We start from the raw sequence: 23,660 nt of genomic DNA on the forward strand, positions 1-23,660 counted from the left end.
TGCAGCTGGTTTGTGGTAGCTCCTTTCTTAGCTTCAGGGTCATCCAGCAGTGACCCTTGGCCAAAATGGGATGAAATGCACTAACTAGTCATTTATAATGTGCTACTTAATGTCCCCTGGAGGCATTCCATATCAATTTATTCACAGTTTATTGAAAATGTATAGAGTGCTAGTTTGCACCTGAATTACCAGTAGGGTATAAAAGACTCATCGGAAAGCTTGTGCTATAACTTGCATCTTGCATGTACCTTGGTGATTCACAACCCAAAGGTAAAGTGCATCCTGTGTAACTGAGAAAGGAGCTGGGTCTGGAAATTTCTCTCTCTTTATATTTGCATGTGCTTTCTTTCTCTTGCTGAAAGAAAGCTTTATGTGGGTGTATCCTTGTGGCTGAAATCTTGTATGTCTTCTCAGTTATCTGATTTGGCTCTGTGTAATTGTTGTAGCAGGGAACAAAGCTTCCATATTATAGAATAAAGGTGGCAATAGGCAAAATAGAAAATCAGTATGTTACATGATGCTAAAGGTTATGGAGAAAAACAAAGCAGGAAAGGGTTATAAGGAGTTCCAAGCAGGAGAGCCAGGGAAGGATTTGGTGAGAAGGTAACATTTTTGTGTGTGTGTATATGTTTGAATTTTCCCCATGAATGTTCTTTTTTTAAATTGAAGTACAGTTGACATACAATATTATGTTAGTTTCAGATTGTACTAACAGTGATTTGACATTTGCATACATTATGAAATTATCACCATGATGTCTATATCCCTCCAAAGTTATTACAATACTATTGACCATATTGTTTATGCTGAGAATATGACATTTAAGCAAAGACATAAGGGAATGTGAGGGAATGGACACACAAGTATCTTGGGGAAAAGCAGTGCAGGCAGAGAAAACAAGGAGCAAAGGCCCTCAAATGGGAGAAAGCCAGGGGAAAGTAAGCAAGCTAAAGCAGCTGGAGTAGAACAAATCAGGAGGAAAAGTAATAGGAGATGAACTTAGAGAGGTGATGGGTATCAGATCAAATAGGGTGTTTTAGGCCACTGTCATGACTTTGGGTTTTAAGTAGAATGAGATAAGAAGCCACTGGATACCAGAAGAGTGGCTTCTTCACAATAGTATTTATAAGGCTTCCTCTAGAAACTCTGCTAAAAACAAATTCTAGGTGGGGAAGTGTAGAAGCAGTAAGAGCAATTAAGAGGCTACTGAAATAGTCCAGACAAGAGATGACAGCTTGGATCAGCAACATAGGAATGGTGGTGATGAGAAGTGAATGGATTCTGGACATACTACAAAGGTAAAGCTGAAAGGATTTCCTGGTGGATTACATACAAAGTACAAGAGAAAAAAATGGAATCAAAGCTGGGTGAATTAAAATAATTAGTGAGTTCTAACTGCCTACTAAAGAGTTCCTCTTCAATGTCAATATGCCTCTCAAACTTAATTAAGGGCGTCATCTTCACTAATGGACCTGTGTCTCTTTCTGTATTCTGTATCTTAAGTTAACTTTGCCCAGTTATCCAATCTAGACACTTAAAGGTCATCTTTATCTTTTCTTTTTCTCATACTCCCTAGATCTAATAAATTCCCAAATCTTTTAAAAAATCTGTTAAATTCACATCTTGTTAAATTCAAGTCTGTTGATGTCTTTACATTTTGAATGCTGTTCTCTTAGTTCAAACTTTTATCATGCCTTGCCTGAACTACTACAACAGGGAGAAAAATAAAGACAAAGATTCACTGAGCACCTATTGTGCTAGCCAGCAGGCTACATGATTTACAGTCACTATTTTTTAATCAAATCTTCTTGATTTACTTCCCTCTAATCTTTCCACACTACAATGTATTTTCCCAGAGCAATTTCCAAACACAAATCTGATCAGGTTATTCCATTGCTTTCAAGGCTCTGGGGCTTCTTACATGGTGATTCTTCTGCCTGGAGATGTTTTTTAATATTATCATTTCTTTTGCATTTTTACCTCATTAATATACATATATTTAGCCAATAGAACCTACCTCAAGAAAATCCTTAGGTGCATAAACAGGTCTGAAAAGGCTTAAATCTAGAATTAATAAAGCAGATTAAAACAGAATTTCAGTTATAATATACAAATTCTTATTAATAATAAATTATAATGGTTCTTTCATATTATTATGCAGCTAGGTTAATTCAAACATTTACCGAATATCAATTATTTGTCATACACTGTATTAAGTACTGTACTAACAAAAATAAAAAGAAAGTCCTTTCCCTTGACAGTCTAGATGACATATTCTAGAAGAAATTAAAGGGTCCTCTCTTCCATAAATTTGTAATGGAGCATTTGTAATTGAATTGAAAAACAATGTCAATATAATATGAAAGTTCTACCTGAGAATTCTCAAAGTACTTAGAATACAAACAATAAATTCTCAGTAAATCTTGCAGTTGTACTGAACTGCTCTCCCTTTTGAACTTTCTATAACACACTGCTTCCTTTGTGCATGCATGCTTAAATGTGTCTCCCCACTCAGGGATCGAATCCAAATCTCCTACATTGCAGGAGAATTCTTTACCACTGAGCCACTGCAGAAGCCTCAGGTTATATTGAACTATTCTCCCTTTTGAACTTCTATAACACACTGCTTCCTTTATGATAGCTCAAAATTTCTTGCACCCTACCCAGGCCCCAACTTTTTTTTTAAGAAGGAGTGGTGAAGAATTATGTACATGTCTACCTAAACAATTATTTTATATATATTTTATACATATATTTATCACAGTAAATATTTCACAGGTGTCACTCATTAAATGTTTTTAAAATTGATAGACTCAATTTTAAACATTAAAATGAACCAAAATAAATTCTTAAAAACATTTTAGAAGTCTTAAAACTTTTCAAAATGTAACACATTTTAACGTTTCAATGTAATTAAAGCTTGACGTTTATCTTAATTATGAGCCTAAGAAACCCACTGAATGATTCTAATTTATTCTTTCATAAAAATGTTTTCAAATGCTGATTAAAAAAATAACTGATTTAAATATTCTCAAAGTAATGGAGAACAGTGACTAAAGCTGGGAATTTTTAAACTGAAAAGTAGAAGTTTAAGCAAAAAAAAAAAAAACCAGATGATAATGAATTAGTGAGAAGGGAAAGTTGCTATCTTTCAAAAAAAAACTTGTTAATATTGTTATTTTGGATCCACAATTAAGAGGACAATTTTTTTTCCCACTACCACATTATGAAAATACTTTTTTCATATGTACCTGGTTCATCAGTTCCCATTTCATTCCATTTATTGAGAAGTTCTTTCTGTTCTCCAACTGGCCTCTAAAAAAGGTAATTTTAAAATTGGTTTCGTTTTGTGAAGTTAAGCAATGCAGCTGAAAAATAAGAATCAACACCTTATCTAAAAGCTTATATAAGCTACCATAACACAAGAAAAAATAGTTTCATTACATATGATTAGCTCTTCTGGGAATTATACTTAATATTATTTAACTATTACATTGTATGTAGTCTTAATGGCTCAGTTAGAATATGGTGTTAATGAGTCTAAAATAGGTAAATGATATGTACTGGCCAGTAAAATTTCACAAAGAACTGCTCCTCAGCCACATACTACATCTCTTACCCCATCCAGCAATCTCAGAAATGCATTGCAAGGGGGACTGGCCAAGAGAGTTTGACTGTGAGTCAGTAGCATCATCTTCCTATATGAAAGACAGTATATTACACAATACTACATATTTAGACAGTTTTTCATATAAATTTATCCTTTTTTTACACCATCTTTCTGGTGCCTTCAGTGACTCGTGCTTGGATATTATCCAATGTACATTCACTACATCTTGTCCAACAGCAGGGAATAAATAGGTGGTAGGGAGGATGAAGTGAAGAGAAACTTGTTCTCTCCTACTCTTGAACAGCTATAAAAGATCCACAACATTCCTCAAGTGGCTCTTCTCTCCTTTTTCATCTCTCCCCTATCAAAGCCCAGAATTACAGATACATGTTGAGTATTATATCTAAATAGTTCTGGAGAGATGAGAAATCATTCAAGTAAGGAGACTAAAGGTAGTTAAAATCTTTAAGGTGCATTTATAACCTTTATAGACAAATCTCCAAATAATATGTACTATACAGCCTATATTTATTCTCAAGATACAGTTTTCTTTTTTTTTTACAAAAAGCATTATAACATATGTAATAGAAAGCTATATAAACTATACCCACATAATTGACATTTTATAGACTTTGGTTTCAAAAAGCTGTATACCAGTAACAAAAAAAAAGATAAATCTGCTTAACAGTTATAAATTCATGATAATTTCTAGTACATGATTCACAATAAAATACTTAAGTGTTAAAAGTACCTTTCGTGCCAATGGGATACTCAGTTCAGTGCACATACTATTTAAACTCTTCAAAATTCTTTTTTCCCAACTTCCCTGAAACATAAGGAACAGTCTATTGTTATTTTTGGTTAACAGTGCCAAAAGTGATTTTTAAAAAATTAAAGACATTATGAGTTCTATAGAAGTGGTGAACTTGCTTGAGATTGGTTATCTTTATTCACTAGATTACTCAACAAATATTGATTACTGCCTATTATGTGTCAGATACTGTCCTTAGTGCTGTGAATAACAAAATGTCTCCATCCTCATGGAACTGACATTCTAGTGGACGATAGGAATGAAGATAGATTAAAAAAATAAATCAACAAGTCAGATGGGGAAATAGCAGATTAAAAAAAAAGGTAACCTATATTTAAGCACTTTATAAATCTTTGATACTTGGGACTCCCATTAATGACCTAGTAAAATAAAATTTTATAGAAATTGTTATATTGTAATTTTTCCAAACATATTTCACCCTAAATACTTCACTCTGAATTTTTTAAGAATAAGAACCTTCTCCTACATAACCACAATACCACTATGACACCTGAGAAAACTAACAATAATATTTCATATCATCTTAGTCCATATTCAAAAATTTCCAATTATCCCCCAAAATGTCTCTACAGCTTTTAAAATCCTGGATCCATTAAATTGATGCATTACATTTGGCTGTTATGTCTCTTTCCATGTAGCTTAATCTAGAGTGCTTTTCTCCTTTTCTTTTCCATACTGGCTTTTTTGAGCAGTCCAGGGCAGATGTCTTTTGGAATGTGTCACAATCTAGATTGGTCTTACTGTTTTCTCACCATATCGATTACATTCTTCTCTGTCCCTGATATTTCTCATAAACTTGAAATAATAAGTTAACTTTAATGGTCAGTCATAAATTGATCATCCATATATACCATACTTTAGTAAATTATTCTTTTTAATGCCAAGTTAAAACGCCATAATTTTTTGGTCTTTTAGCACAGGCCACTTCTGACTCACAAAAAACAGAATACCAAAGCTCCAAAATTTAGACCAAATGAGGAGAAATGGAGATAAGTATTTAATATATTATCCATAAAGGACAGTTAAAATCAGTCAATAAAAGTAGAATAATAATACCTCCTTTATGTGATTGCTATAAAAATTAAAGATGTAAAGTACTTTGAACAGTGAAACAATGATAATAATCATTCAATAACTGATAGTTTTTACTACAGCTATCATTATTCAGAGTTTCTTCATTAACATACATATCTAAATACATTACTCTCTACCTGGAATAAACTCTCCATGCACTACTCTTATCCAAACATACTTATTCCTACATTATCTGAATAAATTATATTCACCATTCAGGTCTTCACCTCTATTAAGCCTGCTCTTACCTGGCCCCCACTCAGATAATATTAGTGCCTTTGCCTATGGATTCTCACAGCATCTCTTCCTTCACCTATCACAGCACATATCACACTTTATCAAGCACATAATAAGTTTTCAATAATTGAACAGATTTCTACTCTTAGTTATGCTGCAAGCATTTAGAAAAATTTTGGTACAACTGCCAAAGCAATGAATGAACAGAAAAAAAATCATCTATAAGAGAAATACAGAGCTATGTGAAATGCATAAGACTTAGTTTACTAAATTTATAGAAATAGGTTTTCAAGAATAAAAGAATAAAAAACAGTCCAAACTAATTCCATTTACTGGTTTGTTTTCAATTTTTTCTCTCTCTTTTCTTTTTTCCTGTAAAGAGTTCTCTTAGATTCAGGACTTCAAATATATTTGGGTATATTATTCATGACCAAACTTTAGTTAGTGCAATACAACCCACTTCCACCCTCAACATTCTTATCCCAAATTTATATGGTTAAATCTTATTCAACTTTCATATCTCAGTTTAAAAATAATTTCCTCTAATAAGTTTTCTTCCACTTGTTCCCTCAACTCCAGATTGTGGGGGTGGGGGGAGCAAGTATGAGAACCTTAACAACATAAGAGAAGACTCTACATATGGACGGCACGAGATGGTCAATACTGAAATCAGATTGATTATATTCTTTGCAGCCAAAGATGGAGAAGCTCTATGCAGTCAGCAAAAACAAGACCGGGAGCTGATTGTGGCTCAGATCATGAACTCCTTATTGCCAAATTCAGACTTAAATTGCAGAAAGTAGGGAAAAGCACTAGACCATTCACGTATGACCTACATCAAATCCCTTACAATTATACAGTGGAGGTGACAAATAGATTCAAGGGATTAGATCTGATAGACAGAGTGCCTGAAGAACTATGGACTGAGGTTCATGACATTGTACAGGAGGCAGTGATAAGACCATCCCCAAGAAAAAGAAATGCAAAAAGGCAAAATGGTTGTCTGAGGAGGCCTTACAAATAGCTGAGAAAAGAAGAGAAGCTAAAGGCAAAGGAGAAAAGGAAATGATATACCCATTTGAATGTAGATTTCCAGAGAAGAGCAAGGAGAGATAAGAAAGCCTTCCTCAGTGATCAATGCAAAAAAATAGAGGAAAACAATAGAATGGGAAAGACTAGAGATCTCTTCAAGAAAATTAGAGAAACCAAGGGAACATTTCATGCCAAGATGGGCACAATAAAGGACAGAAATGGTATGCACCCAACAGAAGCAGAAGATATTAAGAAGAGGTGGCAAGAATACACAGAAGAACTAGACAAAAAAGATCTTCATGACCCCGATAACCACGATGGTGTGATCACTCACCTAGAGCCAGACATCCTGGAATGCGATGTCAAGTGGGCCTGAGGAAGCATCACTATGAACAAAGCTAGTGGAGGTGATGGAATTCCAGTTGGGCTATTTCAAATCCTCAAAGATGATGCTGTGAAAGTGTTGCACTCAATATGCCAGCAAATCTGGAAAACTCAGCAATGGTCAAAGGACTGGAAAAGTCTATTTTCATTCCAGTCCCAAAGAAGGGCAATGCCAAGGAATGCTCAAACTACCATACAATGGTACTCATCTCACACACTAGCAAAGTAATGCTCAAAATTCTCCAAGCCAGGCTTCAACAGAACAGGAACTGTGAACTTCCAGATGTTCAAGCTGGATTTAGAAAAGGCAGAGGAACCAGAGATCAAATTGCCAACATCTGCTGGATCCTAGAAAAAGCAACAGAGTTCCAGAAAAACATCTACTTTTGCTTTATTGACTATGCTAAAGCCTTTGACTGTGTGGATCACAACAAACTGTGTAAAATTCTGAAAGAGGTGGGAATACCAGACCACCTGACCTGCCTCCTGAGAAATCTGTATGCAGGTCAGGAAGCAACAGTTAGAACTGGACATGGAACAACAGACTGGTTCCAAATCGGGAAAGGGGTACATCAAGGCTGTATATTGTCACCCTGCTTATTTAAATTTATATGCAGAGTACATCACGTGAAATCCTGGGCTGGATGAAGCACAAGCTGGAATCAAGATTGCCGGGAGAAATATCAATAACCTCAGATATGCAGATGACACCACCCTTATGGCAGAAAGTGAAGAAGAACTAAAGAGCCTCTTGATTAAAGTGGAGAATGATGAAGAGCCTCTTGATGAAAGAGGACAGTGAAAAAGTTGGCTTAAAAGTCAACATTCAGAAAACATGGCATCTGGTCCCATCATTTTATGGCAAATAGACGAGGAAACAACAGAAACAGTGACAGACTTTATTTTGGGGGGTTCCAAAATCACTGCAGATGGAGACTGCAGCCATGAAATTAAAAGCCACTTGCTCCTTGGAAGAAAAGCTATGACCAACCTAGACAGCATATTTAAAAGCAGAGACATTACTTTACCAACAGAGGTCCGTCTAGTCAAAGCTATGGTTTTCCCAGTAGTCCTGCACGGATGTGAGAGTTGGATTATAAAAAAGTTGAGTGCCAAAGAATTGATGCTTTTGAACTGTGGTGTTGGAGATGACTCTTGAGAGTCCCTTGGACAGCAAGGAGATCCAACCAGTGTATCCTAAAGGAAATCAGTCTTGAATATTCATTGGAAGGACTGATGCTGAAGCTGAACCTCCAATACTTTGGCCACCTGATGTGAAGAACTGACTCATTTGAAAAGATCCTCATGCTGGGAAAGACTGAAGGTGGGAGGAGAAGGGGATGACAGAGGATGGCATCACCAATGTGATGGACATGAGTTTGAGTAGGCTCTGGGAGTTGGTGATGGACAGAGAAGCCTGTCATGCTGCAGTCCATGGGGTCGCAATGAGTCTGACATCACTGAGCGACTGAATTGAACTGCACTGAATTTTAATTCAGTCATTACTATAAAAATAAAACTTGCATAAAGATTAAAAATCCAATCCCTGACTTTTTATTATGTATCCTATTATATAAAAGAACTAAATTTCTAGCTATTGAATTATGATTACAAAAATTCTCATTTTCAACCACTAATAAGAGGACTCGAGTTGATAAAAAGAAAATAACTCTCAGATATAAAAATAAAAGTTACAACAGACATCAATGTGTAGCTCATAATATATGCTGTACATATGTGTAAGACTGCAATACATAATTTTAATACAGCATAAAACCTACTAAAAACTCAGACATAAAGTCCATTTAAAATAGAATGATACTTTCTATAATTATATGTTAACAAGATATTTAACATATCCTTTAAAAAATCACTCTGACAAAAACATCTCTTCAGGTGTTTTGACAAAGCAAAATTTTAAGTGATAAATCACAGTTCTCCTAAATGACTATCCCACTTACCAAGTATTTCAACTTACCAAATTTAAATTTAATGTTAGATGTAATATACAGAGAAACTATTAAAGAAAAAAAATTCACAGAAAAGAAATTACAGAAAACAAACTTATGGTTACCAGGGAATAAGTGAGGGGAAGGATAAATTGGGAGATTGAGATAGACATATACAAACTACTACATATAAAACAGACCTGATACGAAGAGCCAACTAATTGGAAAAGACGCTGATGCTGGGAAAGATTCAAGGCAAAAGGAGAAGAGGGCAGCAGAGGATGAGGTGGTTAGATAGCATCACTGACTCAATGGACATGAATTTGAGCAAACTCCAGGAGACGGTGAGGGACAGGGCAGCCTGGCATGCCACAGTCCATGTGGTTGCAAAGAGTCGGACATGACTTAGTAATTAAACAACAACAACAAACTAATAAGGACCTACTGTATAGCATAGGAAACTCTTCTTGATACTCCGTAATGAACTATATGGGAAAAAATCTAAAAAACAGTGGATATATGTATATGTATAGAACTGATTCACCTTGCTGAAGAGCAGAAGCTAACACAACACTATAATCAACTATACTCCAATAAAATCTTTTAAAAAAGAAATCAGATATTAGAAGAAAGCATCCTGAATGAAAAAAATAGAGCTAAGTGATTTACATGTCTTTACAATATGTTATTTTATTAATCCTGTGAGTAATGTATCATTACTCTCATTTTACAAATGGGAAAACTTTTTAAAACAACACATGAGAGTAGAATGGGAAAGAATATTAAGAACTGAAGCAATGCTGAACAAAGCTTTATTCAATTATCATTTTTTACTGTGTTCCACAACTAAAGCAAAAATGTGGAAATGATCCAGAAGAGAAGAAAGAACAAGACGAAAAACTGAGAGAAAGAGGAAAAGGATGTTCAATTCAGAAAATTCAAAATTTTAAGGCTAGAACAGGTGGACATGAGGTTAATAGCTGAGTTTTCAAATAATGAAAATATATTGATTCAACAAATATTTATTGGGTTCTTATTAAACATGTGCCATTAAAAGATGAATAAAATAGCTATCCTTATAGTGAGGGTGAGAAGGATAAGACAGAAACAAACAATATGGGATAAGCTGCAAAAAGTTCATAAGGGCTATATCAATCTATACATCAAAAACCATAGAAAATGTAAAATAGGCATGCAATAGGAAGCTAGGTATATCAAAACTTCTAGCTGACAACAGAACACATACCACATCCTGGAAAATCCTAAGAATAATGAAAGAAGAGTGACCCCAGTGGTTGGCCTTGTCTTCCCTATTCCCTGTTTCATATCTATGAAAGGCTGTCAGGATTTTTCCAAGGTACTCTGCAAGAACTTCAGTCAGATGGTCAGAAGTCATTTCACAGAAGTCTTAGTCAAAAAAATCATTTCCACAGCATCAGAAACAGTAACAGAATTTCCTGACAATGAGGGGAAATCCAAGATGAAGCAAGTGGCTGCTTTTAAGTGGGGTCATCCTTTAGGTTCCCTAAAGAACTTTAATCTTGATTAAGTGGTATTTATTCATTCCTTTGTCTCACTGATTATCATGTATTCAATGCTTTATATCTACAAAGCACAAAGCTCAGACCAGTGAGTAAATGTTATAAGGAGCTTATAACCATTTAACACAAGCAAGAAACTTTCCAACAATTAAAAGACTTAATCAAAATGGGTTAAAATTGTGAATTTCTTGTTTCCAGTTCTCCATCAAAAGGAGATGAGCTCCAGAGATTAGACTGGATAAATGTGAAGGTCCACTTTAGCTCCATCTCCAGTTCTATAGGTACATAATTTTTCTCTACCTGTGGAAATGAATAAATAAGCCCTATGTCTCAAAGATAAATGCTAAAAAGTCATAGTTATTCCTATGCTATTATTTAAATAAAAATGTCAGTGTGTACCTAGCACCCAACAAAAAGTGGAAATAGCAAATAAGTTACTGAAAAATGATAGTGCACCAATATAAAATAAGAAAGTAAAAATTTCTATCTCAAAGACTTACAAAATAAAGATCTTTTAAAATGTTATTTAAAAGGAAAATGGATGGTCTTTTACATTTAAAATGTTTAAATAGGAAGACATTACCTTTTACTTAAACCCATATCCTCTCTAAATGAAATTATTGTTGCTTTCTAATCAGTTTCCCTAATAATTGAAAACTATGGTATTAACTCAAAGGATTTCAAGAATTTTATAAATAAGGTAGTTTCTAAGCCATGAGAGGTAAAAGATTCACAAAAGAATCGCAATTCTACTGAAATCTTTAAATGGGCATTTATTATCATCTTGCTACTTTTTCATAGTAATGAAAATAAATAAGTCATTAAAAACCATATAAAAAATATATAGCATGAAAACTTATGAAATTATAAAATTTAAAATTCTTCACGCTGAAACGAATAAAGTAAAACAAAATAATAATAACACAGCTTTCTAATGGAAAAAGGCTTTAGTAATTCTATGATAATAAAAATTATACATTTATTCAAGATAATATGAAAAACCATACAATATGTAAAGAATAAATTAATAAATAAGCACTCATAAATTTCTACCACTCAAAATAACCACTGTTACCATTTTATTCTCTTTATTTTTTCTATGCATGTATATGTACAACTGAGATGTATATGTGTGTATATGTGCACTTGGATATACATACATTTAATTAAAGTAGAATTATATTGTTTTACAGTTTGCTTTTTTGAATTGAGATTATATCGTATGAAATTTCACCTCATTATACTTCTCTAAAAATGCCATTTTTGACGCCTGTGTAAAACTGTCTTTTGGAGACTCTACATTATATTTAAGTAGGCCCTATTGCTTTCTTTAGATGCCTTTAAATTTTTTACTATTATCTCTGATTATTTTCTTTAGATAAGGCTCAAGAAGTGAAATTACTTGAAATAAGGGTATAAATATTTTTCTAAAGGGAACATTTCCATTTTTTTCATTATCCAATTCATTCATCATTTAAAAAAAAATCTATTGAGCATCTACCATGGGCTGGGCACCATGCCAGAGGTCACAGATACAATGTGGGAAGAGAGACACTGGTTCTGCTCTACAGAATCTAGTGATGATACAGACAACCCAAATATTGTGGTAGGAAGGGCAGGGTGCCTCTCATGTGGAGGACTGGAGATACAGGAAAAGTATCTGAGCATCTGAGAGTGAGGGGTCAGAAAGCCTTCCTAAAGAAACCATCATCTAACCCAACACCTGAAGAATGTGTAGAAGTTAGCCAGAAATATGTGGGGTTTGAGGGGAGGCAGTGTGGGGTAGGAGTGACGGTATGAGCACAGGTTCTCCTGCTGGAGGACACCAAGGAGATGAAGAGAGAGAGAAGGTACATGTGCATGGAAATGGCAGCAGGAGTGGCAGGAAGGGGAGGGACAGTAAGAGGAGGCAAGAGATGAGACTTGAACAGTAAAATGGGGCAAGATAATGTATAGATTTTTAGGCAAAAGTAAGGAACTGAAGCTCTATCCTAAAAGTCTTGGAAGTGTTAAGAAATGGAGTGACAATACAGAAGGCAGAAAGACCAGTTAGGAAGGAGATGAGAATTGAAGTAATATGAAACTAGCAAAATTCTCAACTTTACTAAGGTTACTGGATTGACAGAAAACAGGATAAATTCAACCACACAGCTCATCCTGAGTTTGTCTGAACATTTCTGGACTAGATACAGAAATAGGCTGAATAGAATCAGGTAGTGCAGATTCTGGAGTAGCTGTCCAAGTTCAAATTCCAAGTCTTCCACTTAGTAGTTCTGTGAAGCTGGCACTCTCTGAGACCATAAATGTAACTCATCTCATAGAGACGACATAAATATTAAATGAGTGAATACTTGAATGGTACCTGGCACATAATTAGAGCTCTATGTGCTTACTACTATTATTTCACATGAAAACTTGTGAATTTATATTTACCACACTGCATATAAATTCCTTCAAATACTGCTTTCTGTGAAAGGTGTAGCAAAGTAGTTCCCAAAGTACTTTACATGGAAGTAGGTCACATAAGTCTGAACAGCGCTAGGTTAAATAAAAATTTAACTGTTTCTCTACTGAATAACCTCTCTGAGCCATTAACACATCAAAAGAAATTGTAAGCAACAAAATTAAGGAGCATTAGATTAAAAACCAAAGTATACAATAAATATTCATGAGTCCATATTGATACAAATAAATGAGTGAATAAGTAAATAAATGGGGGAGAGAAGACAACTCTTCAATGAAAAAGAATTCTAAATAATTTTTGTAGATACTCCCCTGCCCAGGGAGGTGGAACATAATTTCTCCTCCTTAAGTGTGAACTGTGACTTCCTTCCAGAGAGTGTAGTATACATCTAAGGTGGGAGAGGGGGAGTAACTTTACAGTGGAAAAACCTCACAAATACTACCTCAATCAAGCAATAAAGATCAACATCAACAGTGATATATCATGTTGATACTATGAACGATGATACAATTTAATGAATATAAATGGCACTTTATGTCTGTAATCTTCCTTCAAAAAACTCATAACCACGGTCTAATCATGAGAAAAACATCTGATGAATTCCAAGAGAGGGATATTCTACAAAATACCTGACCAGCACTTATCAAAACTGTCAAGGTCATCAAACACAAGGGAAGTCTGAGTAAATGTCATAGCCAAGAGGAGCCTAGGGAGACATGACAACCAAATGCAATGTGGTGTCCTGGATGGATTTCTAAAACAGAAAAAGGACACGAGGTTAAACCTAAGGAAATCTGAATAAAGTATGAACTTTAGCTATGGTATTAATATCAGTTCACTAAGTGTAATAAATGTACATAGTAATGTAAGAAGTTAATAAGGGAAACCGGGTATCAGATCCTTGGGAGTTCTCCATAGTATCTTCTCGATTTTTCTATACATGTAAAACTCTTGTAAAAAATCAAGTCTATTAAAAATAAATAAAATAAATTGTGATTCAATAAGAGGAAGGTAATGTGTGCTTCCATTCCCAAACTTACTTGTCCGTGGAACCCCCTTTTGTGGAGCCTCTCTCAGGGTGAGGAGTCAGCATAAAACACTTGGGAAGAGGCTGACGCAGTAAAAGAAGCCTCTTCCCCCTTATCAGCCCAGATTTCCTGGCCACCTTCCCTTTGGCAGGCAGTACTTTCTACCTTGGTTACAGACACATGTGTCCAAGTCTTATTTCAATTATTAAATCATGTAGTTTCCTGAAGGCAGAATCTCTAATTTATTTCTGAATCTCCACAGCATACAGCAGAGTGTCTTCTACTCACAGGCATTCAGTAAACATCCGTTAAATAAATACTGTAAGAAAAGATGGGAAATGCCTTTTCTTAGTGATTCATTATAAACTTACTAAGTTTCTGCTACATAAAGGTCTGTGTTGTCATGCCCTCCTCCAAGGGATAGTGTGCTACCAGAGTTCAAAAGAGGGAGAAATCCTTTCAACAGGGGTAATAACAACCTCAGAGAAGAGATTCCATCTAAGCTGACACAAAATAAATGGGATTTACATAATACAGAACAGGCAGAGGGCTTTTCATGACAGCAAAACAAAAAAGTGTTAAAGATGCAATAGGAAAGGCAAAATGCTTCACTTGGATGGGCACAAAGGGCAGTTATAAGACAGCAGAGATTGATGGAGTGGAATAGTCTCTGCTGGGGACAGACAGGAAAAACCCTTCAATCGTGGGCTTTGGAGTAGGAAAACCATTTACTAGGCAACTGGCAGTCATTGAAGGTTTTCTAGAAGGCAGTGAGAAATATTATAAGGGTAAATCCTGGAGAAAGAAATGGCAACCTAAAAACATAGCCCCCCAAAATAAAGTTTCCACTGTTTATTTATTTTTTTTAGTAGACTTGATTTTTTACAAGAGTTTTAGATGTACAGAAAAATCGAGAGGATACTATGGAGAATTCCCAAGGATCTGATACCCAGTTTCCATCTATTTGCCATGAAGTGATGGGACCAGATGCCATATTTTCTGAATGCTGAGTTTTAAGCCAACAGTTTCATTCTCCTCTTTCACTTTCATCAATAAGCTCTTTAGTTCTCCTGCATTTCCTGCCATAAGGGTGGTGTCATCTGCATATCTGAGGTTATTGATATTTCTCCCGGCAATCTTGATTCCAGCTTGTGCTTCAACCAGCCCAAGATTTCACATGATGTACTCTGCATATAAATTTAAATAAGCAGGGTGACAATATACAGCCTTGATGTACTCCTTTCCTGATTTGGAACCAGTCTGTTGTTCCATGTCCAGTTCTAACTGTTGCTTCCTGACCTGCATACAGATTTCTCAGGAGGCAGGTCAGGTGGTCTGATATTCCCACCTCTTTCAAAATTTTACACAGTTTGTTGTGATCCACACAGTCAAAGGCTTTGGCATAGTCAATAAAGCATAAGTAGATGTTTTTCTGGAACTCTCTTGTCTTTTCTAGGATCCAGCAGATGTTGGCAATTTGATCTCTGGTTCCTCTGCCTTTTCTAAATCCAGCTTGAACATCTGGAAGTTCACAGTTCCTATTCTGTTGAAGCCTGGCTTGGAGAATTTTGAGCATTACTTTGCTAGTGTGTGAGATGAGTACAATTGTATGGTAGTTTGAGCATTCCTTGGCATTGCCCTTCTTTGGGACTGGAATAAAAACAGACCTTTTCCAGTCCTGTGGCCACTGCTGAGTTTTCCAGATTTGCTGGCATATTGAGTGCAACACTTTCACAGCATTGTCTTTTAGGATTTGAAATAGCTCAATTGGAATTCCATCACCTCCACTAGCTTTGTTCGTAGTGATGCTTCCTCAGGCCCACTTGACATCACATTCCATTATGTCTGGCTCTAGGTGAGTGATCACACCATCGTGGTTATCTGGGTCATGGAGATCTTTTTTGTCTATTCTTCTGTGTATTCTTGCCACCTCTTCTTAATATCTTCTGCTTCTGTTAGGTCCATACCATTTCTGTCCTTTATTGTGCCCATCTTGGCATGAAATGTTCCCTTGGTTTCTCTAATTTTCTTGAAGAGATCTCTAGTCTTTCCCATTCTATTGTTTTCCTCTATTTCTTTGCATTGATTGCTGAGGAAGGCTTTCTTATCTCTCCTTGCTCTTCTCTGGAAATGTGCATTCAAATGGGTATACCATTTCTTTTTCTCCTTTGCCTTTAGCTTCTCTTCTTTTCTCAGCTATTTGTAAGGCCTCCTCAGACAACCATTTTGCCTTTTTGCATTTCTTTTTCTCGGAGATGGTCTTATCACTGCCTCCTGTATAATGTCAGGAACTTCCATCCATAGTTCTTCAGGCACTCTTATCAGATCTAATCCCTTGAATCTGTTTGTCACTTCCACTGTATAACTGTAAGTGATTTGATGCAGGCCAAACCTGAGGGGTCTAGGGGTTTTTCCTACTTTGTTCAATTTAAGTCTGAATTTGGCAATAAGGAGTTCATGATCTGAGCCACAATCAGCTCCCGGTCTTGTTTTTGCTGACTGCATAGAGCTTCTCTTTCTTTGGTTGCAAAGAATATAATCAATCTGATTTTGGTATTGACCATCAAAAGCAGATAATTAATAATAAAAGGATTGAGACGCAGCAAAATGAACCCACTGAAAGATAAATAAACGGATTTAGACTAAACTAATGATAAACATAGAAGTTACGTGATTTGTTCCCTAAGTACTCAACAGTTTAGGGGAAGAGAGATAGTAGACAGTAGAGGCAGCCTTAGGCTGAGGACTAAAATGCCAGTCTGAGTAGAAATCTGATGGGGTGAAAGGTATGAGGTGGAACAGAGAACATGATAGAACAGCAATCATTCAATCCAGACTAGGTAGCTTTCACACAAAGAAGAGAACTGCCTGACAGATCAGGAAGGTAAAGAACTAGGCAACTAGAGAAGAACAAATGGGAAGACAAGCAAACTGGTGGAGGAGGTATTTAGTACGACCATGGTTAAAGAACCAGTTACAGTTGACCCTGAACTTTTTGGAGGTTAGGGATGCCAATCCTTAACATAGTGGAAAATCTGAGTATAACCAGATAGTTGGCTCTCCATACCTGTGGTTCCACATCTGCAGATTCAACCAACCCAGGATAGTGTAGTATTGTAGTATTTAGCACTGAATAAAAAATCCACATATAAGTGGATCCATGTAGTTCAAACCCATGTTGTTCAAGAGTCAACTGCATTTCAGCAAACATTTACTGAGAGTGTTCTATGAGCTAGGAATTGTGCTGAGATGTTGACGATAAAGGCACAGTTCATGCTCTTAAAGAACTGAATAATTTAATCAAGGGATTTGCAAACTTTCTGTAAAAGGGTAGGTGGTAAAAATTTTACACTTTACAGGTCATAATGTCTCCAATGCAACTACGTCACTCTGACACTGTATTGCAAAAGCAGCCATAGACAACACGTAAATAAAGGAGCATGACTATTTTCTAATACATTTTTTTAATTCCTATAATTTTCATAGGTCACAAGATAGTATTCTTCTTTTGATTTTTCAACCAGTTGAAAATGTAAAAAAAAAAAAAAAAATTCCTCGCTTGCCCACGATACAAAAACAGGTAGCAGGGCAGATCTGGCCCATGGGCTGAGCATGCCAACTCTTGATCTAGTGGGTATGCCTAGAAAGAAGAGAGAGGAGTACCATCCATATACATACACTTACCATTCATATACAGTCTCAGCAACTAGCAGTAGATTTTATGAATAGACCTATTATTCACCTCTTCCGTCTTAATAGGAAACCAACTTCTGTTTTTTACACATGCTAAAACTGATACTTTCTCTAAAATGTTCAAAAATTTTCAAAGTTTGCCAAAAAAAACTTAGAACTAGATATTTAGTTTTATTTTCTTGAGTTCAGACCTTTATAATAAGAGACCAAACAATTCTTCCATACATGCATCATTTCAGGACTATGCTTTATGACACACTCACAGTAAATACCATCTGATTGCTGGCCCTAAAGTATTAATACCACCTAGAGGCAGAAATATACTACACGTTAATATTTCCTCAAATATCTCCATGTTTTTTGTTTATATAGCTTCCTTCCACCCTCCAATTTTAAGGGTTTTTAAAATGAAAATGAAAGCAGAAAACTAAAAATCTGCCTAACATCCAGCACGTGAAACATAGTAACTCAAAGCAGCAGAACACTTGTCAGGAGCAGCAGACCCACTGTGTAATTGCTGAAGCTGGGAGATGGGTTCATGGGAGTTCTCCAGGGTGTATTTCAAATTTTTCTTAATAGTTTCTGAGACTACAATGGAGAAAGAAGGTCAGCTTATGATGTCCATTAAAGCCTCAGCAGTGGCAGTTAGAGGGTCCCCAGCACTGTGAGGAAGGCTCATGAATAGTCCTACCTCACAGGCGGGAGACCAGGCTGGGCCAAGGCAAAGGCCAGCTAAAAGAATTAGGGGCATTTAGACAGCTTATTGTTTCTACTTTAACAGCTTTTTATAGTCTTTCTGTTTAAATTCTTTTATTTTATTCTTTTAAAGTTACTTTTTGCTGTTTTTCAGTTTATCTTAGATTACAGGATTCATCTGGATTCTGCAACTGAATACAACTAGTATGTAACAACCTGTTGTGAAAACAAATATATTTCAAATACAATATCAGTAACATTGGTGTCCAAAGCCAAAATTTTAGGGGAAGAGTGAGTCACTTCATTCCCTATTCATTCCTTTAATATCACAGAACTTGAGGAACAAATTGGTGCACAATACTTTTATCATATTTTAAATCTTAGGCCAGTATGGTACAAGATTTTTTTCCCTTCTACTCAGTATTTTCAGAATTACTATAGGAATTAAGTAAGTGTAATCCTTGGTTACCAAACATAAAGAGCATGCAAATACTATTTGCATCACTTTAATAGTCCTTATCCAGTCCTTCATATAATAAATATAGTCCTAATGTTAATAAGGTTCTTTCATTCTGCATTATATAACTTGGTATGGGATAATAAAATTAAAATGAACAATAGCCAACCTGTGCTTTCCTCATGTATACCAAAGGTTCTTTAAGATGTTCAGGAGGTGCAGCAGGATGACTAGGTAAAGAAAACCTGAGAACAAAAAGAGGGAGCTAAATATTATATACTACTCTGGATAATTAATCAGTTTGTTTGGTTAGAAATTACTTACCTCTATAGTCCATATGAAACAGAACATTTGCTAGCAGTTCTATGTACTTATACAAGGTACAACAACCTAATAAAACTTTAATTCTTATCCTACTAGCATTGTAACTTTAAATTAGCAATTTAATGACATTAAAAGTTAAAGTGGAATTCATAGATTGAGGTAACTTTTAAATTATTTAGTTCTGTAAGTGCTCATATGAAATTTTCACAACTGTTAATTTTAGTATATAAATATTATAACAGAAATTTTTAAAATCTGAAATCTAAACAAGTCCATTAACTTACTAAAATATCAACTTTTCTCATTTCTCCCAACTTCCTTTTCCACAGAATTGAAATGACAGTATAAATACTCTTTGGTAATAGCCATATTTTAGCATGTAATATATTACATACTATATTAATTCACAGATTTAATAAAATTTTTTAAATTTAATGTCATAAATTCTGTTTTCTGTGTAACATGACATTTTATATTCAAAATATATTGTTTTTATTAAGAAAACAGATTCATTTATTCAACAAATATTTGAGCCATTTTAGGTATATGGTGAGATTAAGACAGTGTCTCCTGTTCTCATGTACCTAATATTCTAGTGAAGAAAGACAGTCAATATTTATAAAAAAACAAACAAATAAATAGAATAACATAAAAGAGTAGTAAATGTCATGAGAAAATGAGAGCAGGATAAAGTCTAAATGATTTGGAAGGGCAGGGAAGGTGTCTAGGAAACCTAATGTTTGAATCAAGACATGAGTGAAAAGGAGCCAACCAACATCCCAAGCAAAAGGACAGCAAGCACAAAACTCTGAGGTGGGAAAATGTGGCATGTTTAAAAATCAGAAAAAGCCAGGATGGTTGAAATGTAATGACTGAGGCACAGAGTGATATAAAATCATAGAGAAGGCAATAGTAAAACACAACAATTTAACATTTCCTTAGAGGTTTCAATCTCTTTCACAACTTATACCTCCAATTAAAATTAGTCATAGAAATTGTGCCCATGTAAAGCAACCATATTCTAACAATCAAGAACCATGCACTGAATTCTCAAGAAATTCCTCATCTAAACAGGGACATCTAAAGGGGAACTTTAGACAGTTTCACTAACTGATTGTTTCTTTCTAATTGCTTTTTCTACTAAAATCTGCATTCCATGTACCTTAACAAATCACCTTTCCCCACTCACAAAAAAAAAAAACCACTGGTAATTTCTATACATTTCCGTATTTCTTATATGCAAGATGGTTTAAAAGTTATATATTTTATACTGCTCACTATATTACTTGTAAAGATAGATACGTTTTATAATGAAATGTAATTCTAAGATCCTCTCATTTTAACAGTAATTATTTCTAAATTTAATAAAACTTAGAAATTTAGGAACGGAAATTTAGAAATTTGAGACCATTTACTGATGATCTTAAGGGTTATTTAGAAAAGATCCTGGTGGTTCAGATGGTAAAGAATCTGCCTGCAAAGCAGGAGACCCAGGTACAAACCCTGGTTCGGGAAGATCCCCTGGAAAAGGGCATGGCAACCCACTCCAGTATTCTTGCCTAGAGAATTCCATGGACAGAGGAGCCTGGCAGGCTGTAGTCCATGGGATCACAAAGGGTCAGACACGACTGAGTGACTAACGCTTTCTTACTTTAAGGGTTATTTAAGCTCAATGAAATTTATCCAGAAAAAAAAGGTAAGAAGTGGTCACCCCAAAATTATTCATATTAAAATCAAAATAAAGCTATTTATTCAGTTATAAATATTTAATGAGAATCTACCAAGGTTATAGAAATACAGCAGAAAATAAAACACATTAAAATCTCTGTCCTCATGGATTTCACATTTAGTAATACAAAGAGATGAGGACCTTGAGAGCTTGTTTGGAGGTTCTAGGAGGGGAGCGCAGCTACTCGTATACCCTTGACCGAAGACCGGTCCTCCTCTATCGGGGATGGTTGTCCTCTTCGACCGAGCGCGCAGCTTCAGGAGGGACGCACATGGAGCGGTGAGGGAGGAAGGGGACACCCGCCTAGCCAGCCAGATCAGCCGAATCAACCCTGGCGATCAATGGTGTACCGGGATGACCCAGAGGGATGGGATGGGGAGGGAGGTGGAAGGGGGGTTCTGGAAGGGGAAAACATGTACACGCATGGTGGATTCATGTCAGTGTATAGCAAAACAAATAAAAAATAAATAAATTAAAAAAAAAAAAAAGAAAGGCAGTCTGTAAACTTAAAAAAAAGAGAGAGAGAGATGAGGATCAGTAGATAGGAACAGTACAGAAACCTGGATGTCACTCTTTAGTCCTCCCTCTTCCTGTCTCTCCAAATCCCTCTAAATACTACTCATCTTTTACTACCTCACTGACACTGATTTAGGCAGTGACATTACTTGCTTGCATTCATCTGACATATTCATAAGCAGTCTCCCCTGCAACTACACTATCTTCAACCTATTTGTCAATTTGCTTGGCTGTTAGTCAGGAGTAGTGTGTTCTTTATTCACCAGTGATTGTATTTCCAGTGTCTAGCATAAGACCTGGCACATACTAGATACCCAGTACATTATTGAATGGGCTTCCCAGGTGGCTCAGATGGTAAAGAATCTGCCAACAATGCAGGAGACGTGGGTTCAATCCCTGGGTCAGGAAGATCTGGAGAAGGAAATGGCAATGTACTCCTGTAATTCTTGCCTTGAGAATCCCATGGACAGAGGAGCCTGGCAGGCTACAGTCCATGGGGTCACAAAGAATCAGACACAACTGAGCATGCACATAAGCACATCGTGAAATAACTAAAATGCAAATGTGATCATGTTACTGCTGCTGCTGCTGCTGCTAAGTCGCTTCAGTCGTGTCCGACTCTGTGCGACCCCATGGACTGTGGCCTACCAGGCTCCTCCATCCATGGGATTTTCCAGGCAAGAGTACTGGAGTGGGGTGCCATTGCCTTCTCCAGATCATGTTACTACTAAATCCTAAAGTGGCACCCAAATGCTTTTAGGATCCAGTCTACAAATCCTTGAGTAAAAGGCACAACCCTGCCTACAGATCTAGCTTCATTCTTTCCTATGGCCCTTTGCCCTCTACCATCCAGCCATACAACTTTTGTTCTTCCAATATACAACATTCTTTTACACCTCTAAATATCTGTGGGCTTCCCAAGTGGCACGAGTGGTAAAGAATCCACCTGCCAGTACAAGGAGATGCAAGAGATGTGGGTTTGATCCCTGGGCCGGGAAGATCCCCTGAAAGAGGAAACGGTAACCCACTCCAGTATTCTCGCCTGGGAAATCCTAAGGACAGAGGAGCCTGGCAGGCTACAGTCCACGGGATTACAAAAGAGTTGGACACGACTAAACACTCATGCATATGTGAAACATCTGTACCTGTTGTTCCCTTGTGCCTAAAGCATTTTTCTTCTCTATTCCTTCCCCTAACTGTAGCTTTGCTTTCTGATCTCAGTCTGAATGTTATTTCCTGTGACAAGTCATCATGACACCTCCAATCGGAGTTAAGCATCTGTCCTATGTACTGCTTGCACTTACCCTATTATAGCACTTACTATTTTGTACTGTAATTGCGTCTGTAAAGTCTCTGTGCCCCACCGGGATGTAAGCTCCATAAAAAGCAAACACTGTCTACCTACTTGTGCATTATCCCAGCACCCAGCTCTGAACATAACATTTGTTATGTGTAACATTTAAAACTAAGAGGGCAAGAAGAACTATGATTAGGACATTTTAGAGGTGCCCAGGTCTACTATCTGAGGACTCTTTTAGAGAACACTGTGAATGTCTATAAAAGACTGACCTAGTCTGGTGGTCTCGGAGAAGGCAATGGCAACCCACTCCAGTACTCTTGCCTGGAAAATCCCATGGATGGAGGAGCCTGGTAGGCTGCAGTCCATGGGGTCGCTAAGAGTCGGACACGACTGAGCAACTTCACTTTCACTTTTCACTTTCATGCATTGGAGAAGGAAATGGCAACCCACTCCAGTGTTCTTGCCTGGAGAATCCCAGGGATGGCGGAGCCTGGTGGGCTTCCGTCTATGGGGTCGCACAGAGTCGAACACGACTGAAGTGACTTAGCAGCAGCAGCAGCAGTCTAGTGGTCTAGTGTAAGGTACTCATTAATCTAAAAATCTTTCTGTTTTGAGGCCCACTATCATTCAACATTTATACCTCTCCAAAATACACTAGACACTTGCATATATATATACTATAATAGCCGATTGTGGTATCTGTTTTTATAATATATACATATATGGAAGGTTAAAAAGGTTTATATAGTCTTTTAATTTGTATACCATAAGGAAAAATAATATATCTTCTAATT

General features: G+C 36.2%; 1 protein-coding gene across 17 annotated transcripts in view; it reads right to left on the reverse strand.

Moving 5' to 3' along the window:
- The window catches only part of TBC1D19 (TBC1 domain family member 19), a 133,885-nt gene that overhangs the window by 84,540 nt on the left and 25,685 nt on the right, over positions 1-23,660 (reverse strand). For 16 of the 17 annotated variants that reach the window (XR_014066238.1, XR_014066228.1, XR_014066200.1 and 13 more), the window contains 4 exons: positions 19,167-19,242; positions 4,362-4,436; positions 3,252-3,315; positions 2,018-2,064 (listed from right to left, as the gene is read on the reverse strand). Coding sequence is in view for 11 of the 17 variants with exons in the window: in XM_081531598.1 (XP_081387724.1) it covers positions 2,018-2,064; positions 3,252-3,315; positions 4,362-4,436; positions 19,167-19,242 (262 nt within the window). In the remaining 6 variants the exon portion in view is untranslated. The remainder of the gene's footprint in view (positions 1-2,017; positions 2,065-3,251; positions 3,316-4,361; positions 4,437-19,166; positions 19,243-23,660) is intronic. The other variant, XM_081531900.1, reaches the window with a different exon arrangement.

The sequence above is a fragment of the Giraffa tippelskirchi genome, chromosome 1 (assembly GCF_054371585.1).
Source record: "Giraffa tippelskirchi isolate mGirTip1 chromosome 1, T2T-mGirTip1v1.2.pri, whole genome shotgun sequence".
NCBI lineage: Eukaryota > Metazoa > Chordata > Mammalia > Artiodactyla > Giraffidae > Giraffa > Giraffa tippelskirchi.